Source organism: Pagrus major, chromosome 5 (genome assembly GCF_040436345.1).
Source record: "Pagrus major chromosome 5, Pma_NU_1.0".
NCBI lineage: Eukaryota > Metazoa > Chordata > Actinopteri > Spariformes > Sparidae > Pagrus > Pagrus major.
Genome location: NC_133219.1, coordinates 25178573 through 25192072, shown reverse-complemented (window position 1 = coordinate 25192072; position 13500 = coordinate 25178573). Strand labels below are relative to the sequence as shown.

Sequence of the window (13500 nt, the reverse complement as noted above, 5' to 3'; positions counted from 1 at the left end):
TGGGGAAAACTACACAGGGTTCCAACTCCAACCCCTTGATTAATTTTTTTGGAGCTCTACAAGGTCCTTAGCTGTCAACTTTCCCCACTTGATAAAATGCTTTTTGAACTCTACAATGTCCATGGCTGTCAATTTTACACGTTCTTTTCAGTGCAGGATGGTTTCATCATCACATAACAGAATGCAATGCAATACAGAATAGACTGAGAAATATAGCAACCATGTTTTTATGTCCGGGAGTAAAAAGAAGGGCTACACATTTGATGATGGGGAGCAGGCTGAGGAATAAAGTGTAAATGTAGATGTGTTGATTGGTAGCCTGTGCAGATGGATGACAAGCTAGATGACATGGCCCTCAGTAGAAATATAGCAACCTATAGGAGACACTTGATCACCTCGTAGTAGAACCTCTGGTGGGAAACAGGAAGCAGAAGCTTCAGGAAGACAAAGACTAGTCAATGAGTTAATCCTTCAAAACATTGATAACAAATTTGAAGGTGTTTAAAGTTAAAGCAACAGAACAATACAACAGAATTGACAGGTTAGTTGAGTTCATTTATGTGTGTGGTCTCACATACGGTGCTCCATTCAATTCAAATTCAATTCAATTCAATTCAAATTCATCCAGAGCGGGGAGGCAGCGGGGCAGGGATGGTTGGGAGTTGAGGAGCTGAACAGCTCTAGGAACAAAGGTTGTTCTCCTCCTATGTGTCCTGCAGCCTGGGCAGCGGAGCCGGCGTCCTGAGGGGAGCCACTCAAACACTGGGAACAGAGCGTGTGAGGGGTCCTGTAGGATCCTGAACGCTGTCCTCAGTGTTTGCTGCTCACACATGGTTGTGAGTGTTCTGACCGGAAGTCCGATGATTTTAGAGCAAACTTTGACAGTGCTCTGCAGGTGGGTCCTGTTTTGCAGGCTGGTGGAGTGAAACCAGCAGGTTATTGAGAATGTGATTACACTCTGAAAGAATGAGTAATAAAATGTTAGTCAAAAATTCAGTAATCCACAGGATTAGCTGGTCATCCAGGTGGAAGCGGGTGAAGAGTTTCTTTGCCAGGATGTGTGGCTGTAGGGTGTTGAATACATTGGAGAAGTCTGCAAACCGGAGTCTTGCTGTAGTGTTCTAGGTGCTTATGTACAGTGTCCATGATGTATATTTTAGCATCATCAACCCATCTGCCTGTGCGATACGCGAACTGGAGTGGGTCAGTTACCTTGATGATGTGTCTCTTTATGACCCTCTCCATAGCCTTCATCACGAGTGAGGTGAGAGCCACAGGTCTGAGGTTGTTCAGAGCCTTGACAGAGATGTTCTTGGGGATGGGGACCACTGTGGAGTGCTTCCATAGCTGGGGAACTGTGCTGCTGTCCATGGATCTTTGAAACAGGAGCTGAAACATGCCCCCCAGCTGCTCTGCACAGCACCGCAGGACATGGCTGCTGATGTTGTCTGGGCCAGGTGCTGTCTGTCCATGTGTGTAGTGCAAATCCCAAACCTGGTCAGAAAGTCATTGGAGCCTGTAAAAAAAAGAAAATTAGCTAGATCAAATGATGGTAATAGAACTGGCAAAAATAATTACATAAACATCAATAACAGAAATGTATTCTTACAACATGCTATGTAGTGAGCCAAAACTCACATGTTCTTGAAGAACCGTGACTTGTGTCTGGCCACTGCCTCCCTCTTGTCAGGTCTGGTGAACTGGGAGCAAAGTTTCCCTGGCACAAGGACCGTGTCAGGAAAGTCCTGGTATGAACCCGGGTCTTTCACCACATAGTGGAAGAGAAGCTCCATCAGTGTCTCAATGTAGCCTAAAGTGTACAGATAGAATAGGGTAGTAACAAATTTCCCCACAAATCAATCATGATGCCACTCTTTGTCTAATCACAAATGACCTGAAGTAGGATGACTCCGCAGTGGTCGCATAGTGAAGTCCCCATGTTTATATTTTGGGTACACTATGGAATATCGTAGTTCTCCAGCTGCGGTGGATGCATGAGCTCTCTGTGCGTTCTCATTATAGTGCATCGCTGTCAGCTTGAGTCTAGTAAGAAACACATTACATTAACATGGTCAGCAAACACCTTATAAGCTATGACTAATTAATAAAAAAACAAGAAAATGTTACCTGCACAATACTGTACAATACAATACAATACAATACAATGTTCAATACCTGCACAACAACCCTGTGAAGGAGAACACCACATTTTTGGGGGCAAACTTCAGGATCAGACTGTGAAAAGATTCAATCCCTGAAATGTGATGTTGTGGGCTGATCTTCTTCATATCCTTCAACAGTCTGGGAGCCAACAGAACTGCTGTCAGTTGCTCACATGCTGCTGTACCTACACACAGGAATAATGTTATATAATTAAACCAATTTGAGGACAATGACTAATTGTAAACTTGATCATACATAAACCACCAAAACAAACTTACAGTCAGCAATCTCATAACACTGTGCTTTATCGTAAATCTGATGCGAATCAGGGCGTAGTGCTGCATCACTATGCCCTGCTAGTTTCCAAACTGTGCAGTTAGCATTTTCACAACCAGCACCCATTTAGGGGTGACTGAATAGCATTATTATACTGTATATTGGTTAGTGTAGCCTACTACTACACTCACTTGGCTTGAGCCACTGCCGTGCCTGCTCATCAACAAGAGGTTGGTGGAGACAACTGGGGAAGAGTGGATTCTCGTGCATGTGCACATTTTGCATATGGTTGGCAACTGAGGCCCATGGAGGTGCCAGTAGAGGTGGTTGACAACACTCTTCCTCCATGAGCCCACCTCCTGTGTTCTTCTTGTCTTAGCCATGGCATAAATTTTTTTCCCAATCCCTGGGCAAAAGACATAAACGGACCGGATGAGAAGTAAGATTGTGTTACATGTATCTGAATGCAGTTATGTTTGCACTTGTCTGTGCTATGAGTTTTATGTCTATATTGTATTTATGCATTATTATGTGGCAGTCTTTATTTCCAAGGCAAATTTCCCTTTGGAGAAATAGAGTAATCTTGAATCTTGCAAACTGTTTTATAAAAAAAATAAATAATTTTTTTTATTATTATGATTCAATTCAAACACTTACCCTTTCCCATATGCCAAGGGTCAAAGTAGTGGCTGATCCCAGGTCTTTGTTCCCGCAAGAACTTTTGTACCCCTGTATGTCGGTCGGTGACAATGCTGTTGACCACTATTCCTTTGCCTTCCAAGAATGACAGACTTCGCTCAAAGCCCTCTTTCTCCATCTGAACACTGTTTCCCACTTTGTTGCTCTGTTGATACAACACAAAGAAGACACATGCTCTGAAGAGATGGACTAATATGAATATGAATATGAATGAACAGTTTTTCAGTGTATCAGTGTTTTACCTGGACTAGCTGAATATCAATGACCTTGTTTAATTTGAGGTCCATCATTGTGTAGCTCCCGTACTTTGCAGAATGTCCTAAAATATTTGAAAAAAACAATATATATTTTTGAGTATGCCTTGGTTGACAATAATTGTCATAGTTACACAGTAACGTACTCATCAAAGTAAATTTTCACCTGGCGAGTCAGCACGCATGTCACCACCCAGTGTCACACCCCCACCAGCTATGGAGTCTCTGATGAGGTGTTCCTGGTTTTGGTACCACTGCCAGTAGATAGTAGGGAAAAGGAGTTTTGTTTGATATTTGTGGAAAGTTGTTTCCGAGATGCCCTGGATCTTGAAAGCATCCATGAACTAAAAGAAAAAAAACAATATCATGTGATGACATACATTAAATCAAGTAATGTAAAAGTACCTGTCATTACAAATTTGGTCCTGTCTCAACTTTGAAATTTGAACAAAATATGAACCAGTGAACAGGACTGCTGCACACAGCTGAAGATTCCCAGCTGGTATATTGTTCACCATTGGCTGGCTGGACCACTGGTGAACATACTCGCAATGTGAACAGCTCTGCTTTACTTGCAGAAGTGTCCCAATGACATTCTTTGTGATCTCACAGCTCCGGGTGCACACTGGACATTTTTTGAACAGCTCCATTAATTTGTCTTCATGGACAATGTACTTGGTAACTGCATGGGATGCCATGTCATCAGAATTACTAAGTAGAAGAAAAAACATATGAATGGTAAATGACATGATGTGAAAAAAGACTGTATTAGAGTAAATATTCACACAACGTTAACAAAACGCTGGTTAATTACAAAACGAAATCCAAAAGTAGGAGTTATGTTGAGGAATAGCATGTACAGACTGTCTAAATTTTGCCTTGGGTTACTGTATTTCAGGCATTATTCAAAGGTAGGTATGAATGGAAAATATGTTGTATTATATGTTACTAAAAGCAAGTTCAGCGTAGAAGTTTAATACTCATTGAGATAACTGTTGACATAGTTGGACACAGTGCAATTCAATAACATGAAAATGAAAATATATTTGATGCAAACACCAGGAAACTTTATCCTCAGTTGTCTTGGCAATATACAAAACAGCATGTCAAGCTTGAATGTGAAATTATACTGCAATTTTCCATTACTCATTTATATGGCAGAGGTCTTGTCTACTAAATCCTTTACCTTGTACAGTTCATGGTGCTGTTGGTGACATCAAGCTGGTAGCTGGAGTCATCAGTTGACACCTCATACCTTGTCCTTTTGCGTGGCGTGGAGCTTGCCACTGGAACCTCAGGGATGGCTACAGCCTCAGGATCAGCCACCAACATGCCCGTGTCACAAGACACACTCCTGTTAGGAGGTCGGGCCTGAGTAGCTGTGCACAAAGAAATTATTCCACAATAAGTTTTATATCCACTGAGCAAAATGTAGCGCACAAACTAACATTATACTAAAGTAGATTTATTTGACAATGGAAATAATTGTTAGTTGCAGCCCAGACAAATCAAGTGTAACACACAGCTTATGCTGTATTGAGAGAGAGAGTCCTTATTTGCTTACAGCTACTGCAACTGTTGTTTGTTCAAATAAATCAAGTTTATAAGAATTGAATTTACTCTGAGGCACTCTTCATCTGTCTCCTCCGTTCAAACAAACAGAAGCACATGGCTAATTATTATGCAGAATGAAGTGGTCAGAGCTAATCTGTCAGATCTCACATAAGAGCAACTCCGGCGGGTGGTGTCCCATGTATCTGGAATGCAGCATTACGATGGGACATTTTATCAACAATCCAGAGTCCCACACAGCTGTGATATTATGACGTCAGTGAGAGTGCAATCTCCTCGATGTGGTCATAAAACCTGCAACGAGTATTATGACTGTTTGTAGGACTGCATACCGGTACTATAATTGGCTAACTAACAGGAGACTAGGAGACTAAAGATCACAAGGTAGCGGCATCGAACGCTATAGACTTCCCATGAATCCTGTCCCACAGCCACCTAAGAGCATATACCACCAAAAGTGCAGTCCTTATTATGACTCACCTTTGCTTCTCCTCAGAGGCTTTATGTTAGCCTGTCCAGCAGTATGTTTTGTGCTGACTGGTTCCGTTTGGCACCCGATCTCCCTGGTCTGTTTTGGCTGAAATATAACATAATTGTGTTTCACAGTTGTAGTTTAGGCTAACCTTACAATTTTTTTTGCCATATTCACTGTTACCCACTTTTGTGGTTACAGCCCAGCCCAGCTACTGTAATATACACCACTCTACAAGCCTATCGACCGACTGAATATATAGATTTAGACTTCGCAGTTACGAGACCCGTTAGCTTCAGTCGTGTCACTAGCATCATGGTGGTTATTACAAACATATTTGTACTCACCTCAATATGCCGGACAGTTGCTGGCAGCAGCGGCAGCTGCTGTGATGTCGGTCCTGCTGTCGGCACCGGGACAGCAGCGTTCGGCACCGCATTGCTTTTCAGCATGAGCACTTTACTAGAACCCATGTTCACCTCCGTGAGATTTGAAAAGCACTCCGGGGAAATATGGCTATTGCAAACTCCGGCTCTAGGCGGGAGATCACGGTCCGGTAGGCGCAATGCGCGCAACCACTGGCGCCTAATTTCTGGGTCAGCTGGAAACCGATGCAGCCCTGAGATGTTATTGCAACCGGGAAAACTACACTGCCGACCCATTGTGGCCACTAGCTCACAAATACTAAAACAATTAACTACAAGCTAAAGCTAACCTACACCCGAACTAACTAACTAACGAGTAACTACTAGAACACAAAAAACTAAACAAGCTAGCTAACTATCTAAAATTGCTAAATAACTACTAAATACTATAAACTCACACCTAATAACTATAAAATCTCCAAAAAACAATCTATGCTATGCTAACTACCTACTCAATACTCACTATACCTCTCTATTCGCAATTTTCTCAATTCAGATTGCAGAGTCGACAGTTGCTACTTTTATAGGAGGGGTGGGGCGAACATTGGTGGTTCGTGACGAAAGCTGCCTCCAAAACGTCAGCGGCCTCCATCTCAGCCAATAGCTAAATTCGATTGTAATAGCCGGGTTTCAACCCATAGAGGGCAGTCACTCTTACATTTTTACAACAAAATACGCCAAATTGAAATACTTTGACTAAAATGTCAAGAGTTGGACCAGAATCAATCAACAACACTACTTCATACCCAAATACATTTGTTTTCAGCTGAAAAAAGTGGTTTAGGGGTTTAGTTACACTTTAAAGGACAGTGCACACACAACACTAGACTGTACTCAATCATCTAAAGTATAGCAGTCCCAAAGAATATGTTTTTGACTGATGTCCACAAATTGAAGCAGCTTTAGTACTTGACATTTATTTTACTGTGGTATGGGAATCGGATTTAGAGAATTTCATATTATAGGTAATCCTTCATCTGTGAGCATTTTTGCCAATATGCCAATATTAAGAACTGTTCAAGGACACCAACCCATGGTCCACAATGCCTGCTTTTTTAGTGCGTGATGGCTGTGTTGGTAAACTGCTGCGGCTCACTTGTGTGTGTGTGTGTGTGTGTGTGTGTGTGTGTGTGTGTGTGTGTGTGTGTCCACACAGGCAGTGTTGCTGCTGCAGCATGGCTACTGGCAGCCCTATCTTTGTACATGGAGTTTGCCTTTGATAATTATAATATAATATACATAATTATTTTTTGAATGTATAAATCTAATATAATAATTAATAAAAACGATGAGGTGATTTTCCTTTAACCTTGTTAAAAGAGCGAGAAAACGTGGGAGGGAGAAAGAGATGGAAAAAAGAAAAAACTGCCCGCCACCTATGTATCATATACAGACATAAAAAATGTAGTAAAACACTGGTATAATGTTGATAAGACTGTCTATTGGTGTTTTCAGGTCTATTTTTACCGTGTCGAGGTAAATATCGGTGATACCGCTGCAGCCTCGCTTTCCCTACTCTCACCAACAGTGTATCTGCTCTAACCTGTTAACTGTCATGAGTTATCAAAAAGTCAAAACAAGACACACGGGGGGACTTCTGGTTTGGCTGATGGCGGAGTAAGACGTACTGTGGAGTCGCTCTCCCAGGCCTAGTAAAAATTACTCGTCTAGCAACTCGAAAACTTCATATTTATTTAAGCAAGGGCCGGACGAGTGGGGGAAGAATCACCAAAGACCAGGGAAAAAAGAAAAAAATGCCAAAAGTGCAAGAAAAAAACAACTCGACACTGAACGCTAGCAACACCGGACTAGCTCAAGCTAACACTCGTAGTGGAGCAGCTGCAAGCCAGACACCGAAAGCTAGCAACATCGGAACAGCTCAAGTTAACACTCGTAGCGGAGCAGCAGCAAGTCAGAGGAATCCTGGAACAAACATGGACTCCGGAGATATCATCAGGGCAACTAATGAGCTAAAAAATGATATCAAGGGGCACAATGATTGTCTGAAACAGGAAATTATTCAACTGAGGCAAGAAGTCAACGGGAAACTCGATAATCTTGCAACGGCAGTGCAGAGCCTGTCAGACCACGTTGATGAGGCAGAGTTCCGGGTGGAGCAGGTGGAGGGATGGACCGAGGAGGCAACTGAGATGCTCTGTACATATCTCAAACAACAAAGATCCCTGCAGCAAAAATGAACGGACTTAGAATCTCGGTCGAGAAGAAACAACATACGCATCATAGTGGCAGAGGGGGAACAGGGAAACTCGGTACTACAGTTTGTAGAGAAATTCATTAAAAGCGGGTTGCCAGCATCGCAAGACATGGACCTGAAAGTACAGCGGGCTCACCGGACCCTGGCACCCAGATCGCGACCCGATGCACCCCCGAGACCCATTGTTGTCAACTTGTTGGAGTTCACCACCAAGGAGTTGATACTGAGAGAAGCTTGGAAAAAGAGGAAAATACAAGTGGGTGAAAGATTAATCTACTTCGACCATGATTATGCATCGGAGATAGATAAAAAGCGCAAGGAATATAACGCGATCAAGAAAGCCCTTAAAGAAAAGGGGATCCGCTTACAAACACCATATACAAGCATGCAAATTCACTGGGCCACGGGAGTCCGCACATAACCGCACAGGAGGAACAGAGAGAGTTGAAGTAGCGGGGTTGGACTAGTTGGACTAGTAGGATGGTAGAGTTATTGTTTTTTTGTTTTTTAACCCCTTAAATGCCAGTTTAACTATTTGAATTATTTCATTTTTTGTTACAAAAAAACACAAAAAATGAATTATTTTCCATGAAATAAATAGTAGGGAGATGAGAGAGATCTCAACTTGCTAATTCGAGAGGCAGGTTTGTTTGATGTCTGGAGGAACCGTCATGCATCTGAAAAAGACTATACCCACTACTCAGCTACTCACCAGGTTCATTCCAGAATAGATTTATTTTTGATGAACGTTACAGATAGACACAGGGTGAGGGAATGTTCCATAGGAACAGCAGATATATCAGACCACAATGTAATTTATTTAACTATCCATCTGAATGACAGACAGAAGAGTACACTGTGGAGACTAAATATCAGTGTTCTAAACAAGGAAACCGTTGTTAAGGAGATTAAGAGAGAAATTAACGAATGTATAAAGGATAATATGACTGGTCAAGTGGACCCAACCATTATATGGGACACAGTTAAAGCAATAATGAGAGGGAAACTCATTTCAAGAACAGCTTTTTTTAAAAAGTTGAGGAGGTCAAAATATGATGAACTAGAGAAAACGCTGAGAAAATTAGAGAAGCAACAACCAAAAGATGAGGACAAAGGGTTGAAAAACCAGATTAAAGAATTAAAAGATCAAATAAATAATAATCTGAATGATGAATTGGAAAAGAAACTGAGATTCACTAAACAAAGCTTTTACGAGTCAGGCCCAAAAGCAACAAAAATGCTAGCAAAATGCCTTAGGGCTCAACAAATGAAAAATACAGTACATAAAATTAGAGATCCTATAACTAATAGAATAACTTATGAGCCAGATGAAATCCATAAAATCTTCCAAAATTACTATGAAACCCTATACTCGCAGCCCAACACTGTAGATGAAGAAAACATTATACAATATTTGTCATCGTTAGACCTCCCTTCCATAGGAAAATTTCAAAATGATAAATGAATTGCTCCCATCACAAAAAAAGAACTGGACACGGCTATCAGTAAACTGAAAGCAAATAAATGTCCTGGAAGTGATGGCTTCCCGAATGAATGGTATAAGGTCTTTAAAGAAATCCTCGCTTCTATTATGTTAGAATCATTTAATTGGAAAAACTGTGGCACCACCATCATGGCAAGAGGCAGTGATATCAGTCATTCCAAAAGAAGGGAAGAATAAAGAAAATTGTGAATCATATGGTCCAATCTCTATATTGAATGTAGATTACAAGTTGTTTACATCTATTATCTCTAAAAGAATTGAGCATCTCCTCTCCAACTTAATTAATGAGGATTAGACAGGGTTTATAAAAGGACGCCAAACTCAAGACAACATCAGACAAACTTTGCATATTATCTAACAGATTAATAAAAAACATCTAAGTGTGGTTCTGGCCAGTTTAGACGCAGAAAGGCCTTTCACAGGGTCTGTTGGCCCTTTCTGTACTGAGTGCTAGAGAGGCTGGGCTTCAATATTCAATTTGTCAGGTGCATACAGGCTCTTTACAGAGACCCAACTGCTAGATCAAAAATCAACGGCCATCTGACAGGCAGTTTTAAGCTATTCAGAGGCCCCCGCCAAGGATGCTGTCTTAGCCCCGCGCTTTTTACGATATACATAGAGCCCCTAGCCCAGAGTATAAGACAAAATAAAGAGTTGAGAGGAATCAGCATAGCAAATGAGGACCATCTAATAGGACTCTTTGCGGACGACATCATTATCTATCTCGAAAATCCTAATTTAACACTCCCTAAACTCATGGCGACTTTAGATGAGTATGGCCAAAAGTCAGGTCATAAATTGAACATAACTAAGACACAAATACTCTCTTTTAATTACACACCAAGTAAAGATATTAGGCTGAAATATAAAGTGAAGTGGGAAGCAAAATCAATAAAATACTTGGGAGTGTTAATTGTCAGAAACTTGATAAAATATACGAAATAAACCACAAAATAATAAATGATAAGATACAGGAAGATATTAAAAAATGGTCCACAATGGGGTTAGACTTTAGTTCAAGGATCGAGGCAGTGAAAATGAACGTGCTGCCAAGGTTGCTGTACCTTTTTTTATCTTTACCTGTCAGAATCCCAGACTCACAGTTTTCAAAGTGGGGCAAACAGTTATCAAGGTTTATCTGGGCTGGAGCAAGACCAAGGGTAAGATTTAAAACACTTCAAAATCTAAGGGAATACTATTATGCTGCCCAGATGAGATACTTTGTCTACTGGTGTTCTCCGGAGTACCAAGCTAGGTGGAAGCACATTGAATTAAATATGGTTAATTCTCAACCTCAAACCAGGTTAGGTGGGAAAGAACACACAGACCATAAGGGAGAAAATTTAATCTTGGAGGATGCATTTAAAAATTGGTACAAGATAGTTAAAAAATATAAACTAGAAGGAGACAGTAAACTTCTAATGTGGCCTTCTCAAACATCTCAGTTTAGTCCCGGAGAAACTGACATCACATTTGCAAGGTGGAGAGAAAAGGGGATTACAGCGATGTGTACACTCTTAGAGGGGAAAACTTTCAAAACTTTTGAAAAACTCAAAAGAGAATTTGATTTAGATAATGGTGACCTGTTTAGATACTTACAACTAAGACATTTCTATGAGACAGAAATCAAAAGAGGAGTTTCTTCATAAGGAAACAAAGTGATTGAAGTATTTACTAATGCATATAAATGTACACCTGTAAAGATTGTCTCTAAGCTGTATATCAGAATCAGAATCAGAAATCCTTTATTTGTCCCGCAAATGGGGAAATTCCTTAGTCACAGCAGCCAAAGGACAGTATTACACTAAACAATAATAAAAAGTAAAAAATAAACAATATAATAAGAGATAAGAGATAAGAAATAGAATTAACTCGTATATACATAGTATATAAATATGAACTTGATATTTACAATATGACATAGTATTTATAATATGAACAGTGTAAGTATAAACAGTTTGGTATTTTTATTTACAAACAATAAATAATAAATATGGGTATTAACAATTGTCCAATTAGTGCAAACCAAAATGTATATGGATATGTGTAGAGTTTTGTATTGCACAGTGCACATGTGAGGTCTACTGGGAGCAGTGCTGGTTGTACAGTCTAACAGCAGCAGGAAGGAAGGACCTGCGATACCTCTCTTTCACAGACTTGGGGTGTATCAGCCTGTCGCTGAAGGAGCTGACCAGTGCGGTGATAGTGACCTGCAGGGGGTGGGACTCCTTCACCAGCAGCGATGACAGCTTGTCCATCATCCTGCTCTCTCCCACCACCTGCACTGGGTCAAGAGGGCATCCCAGGATGGAGCTGGCCTTCTTGATAAGTTTATCAAGTCTCTTCCTGCCTGCTGCCAAGATGCTGCTGCTCCAGCAGACTACTCCATGGCTGATGCCACCACAGAGTCATAGAAAGTTGTCAGGAGTGCCCCCTGCACTCAAAAACGAAATGGAAGGAACTCATTATACGTAAAATGGAAATGGGAGCTAGAACTGAACATTAAACTGTCAGAGAGTGATTGGCGTTCTATGTGTAGATCTCAACAAACCTCCACCAGCTCTAAAAGATGGAGGGAGTTTGGATGGAAGAATTTAATTCACTTCTTCATCACACCACACATCAAAAATAAACAAATAGGTGAACAGCAGCAATGCTCGAGACAATGTGGGCAGATGAGTGCCAATCACGCGCATGTTTTTTGGTCATGTAAAATTGCAGGGTTTCTGGGACAGAGTAGTTCAGATTCTGGAAGAGATTTTTTCCTACAGGATACCCAGGGACCCCCGGACACTGTTCCTGGGTTTGACTCCAGAAGGTACTATTCAAAAGAAAGACCTGTGTCTTTTCAAAATATTGATCTTGGCATGTAAAAAGGCCATAACAAGAAACTGGCTGAAAAGTGCCCCTTCAAGTCCAGGACAGTGGCTGGATATTGTTAAGGAGATTTACTCATTGGAAAGACTGACTTCCTATCTCAGAATGAAAGCAGGGACCCTGGACCAACAGTGGCATAAATGGACTGTGTATATGAAAAAAGATGGGTCAAATACTCAGCAGACCTAATGGACAGTGATAAAAGATGCAACAAGAGTGGTGTGCTCCACTTCCATGTATTATTTTTATAATTTTATTTTATTTTATTTTATTTTCCTATTTTACTTTATTGTACACCTCCCCAAGTTGCCATTTTGGAAACTTGCATTGTTGTGCAGTTGAGTTTGTTTATGTAAAAAAATGCAAAATAAATAAAAAGTTTCAAAAAAAAATAAAAAAAAACAAGACACACATGCAGGCAGGTAAAGAACAAAAAGCGAGCTTTATTAACAAAGCTGAGAAAACGTCCATGAAATCCAAAATCCAAAGGAAGCAACAACACAAGGCAGGCAAAGGCAAATAACAACAACAACAACAGCAGAGAAATCCAGGAAATAAAAGCAAGACAAAGTACAAATCAAAAAGCAAAGTACAAACCAGGAAAAACACAAGGAATAAAAGTCAGAAACAAACCATAAAGATGAGACACAAAGACACAGGAACAGGCTCAGGCTCAGGGAAACTAGACCCGACAAAGAGAGCAGGCAGCACACAGACTATATACACAAGGGAGGTAGTGCTAATTAGACACTCATGAAACACATCAGGGAGGGGCAGACAGTCACAAAGGCGGGAAACACAGACAAGGGGACGAAATGAAAAGCAAAACATGACACGAGGGCACAGCTTAAAAAAAAAAACAACAGGACATGTCAAAACCAGAAACTACAACCATGACATTGACAGGGAAATGAGACGTTGAAAAACAAGACGTTCAGCCATGCACAAGCACTGCTTACGCAGCCTCTGTGTTCAGCCATTGAGACATCTGAGATATCACAACTGGCTGGCAGATATCAGCTGGTCAATGTGAGAAATGACCA

The 13500-nt window shown here is 40.8% G+C and overlaps 1 protein-coding gene across 1 annotated transcript; it reads right to left on the bottom strand.

Moving 5' to 3' along the window:
• Window positions 1-1426: 1426 nt before the first annotated feature.
• On the bottom strand, window positions 1427-3754 carry LOC140995669 (uncharacterized). The gene is made up of 9 exons (XM_073465748.1): window positions 3559-3754; window positions 3381-3457; window positions 3097-3283; window positions 2737-2845; window positions 2631-2683; window positions 2176-2347; window positions 1895-2043; window positions 1639-1810; window positions 1427-1516 (listed from the first exon to the last, which is right to left on the bottom strand). Exons 1-9 carry the CDS (start codon window positions 3731-3733, stop codon window positions 1507-1509), a joined length of 1104 nt encoding a protein of 367 aa, XP_073321849.1. The 5' UTR covers window positions 3734-3754; the 3' UTR covers window positions 1427-1506.
• Between the last annotated feature and the right edge of the window lie 9746 nt (window positions 3755-13500).

What these genes read in the sequence shown, in the direction of transcription:
- LOC140995669 (XM_073465748.1), bottom strand. Translation starts at nt 3,733, where the DNA reads ATGGATGCTTTCAAGATCCAGGGCATCTCGGAAACAACTTTCCACAAA. An exon ending in TTGATATTCAGCTAGTCCAG is followed by an intron (nt 3,284 to 3,380) that starts GTAAAACACTGA and finishes TTGTATCAACAG; the next exon opens with AGCAACAAAGTGGGAAACAG. An exon ending in GCGGAGTCATCCTACTTCAG is followed by an intron (nt 1,811 to 1,894) that starts GTCATTTGTGAT and finishes TGTACACTTTAG; the next exon opens with GCTACATTGAGACACTGATG.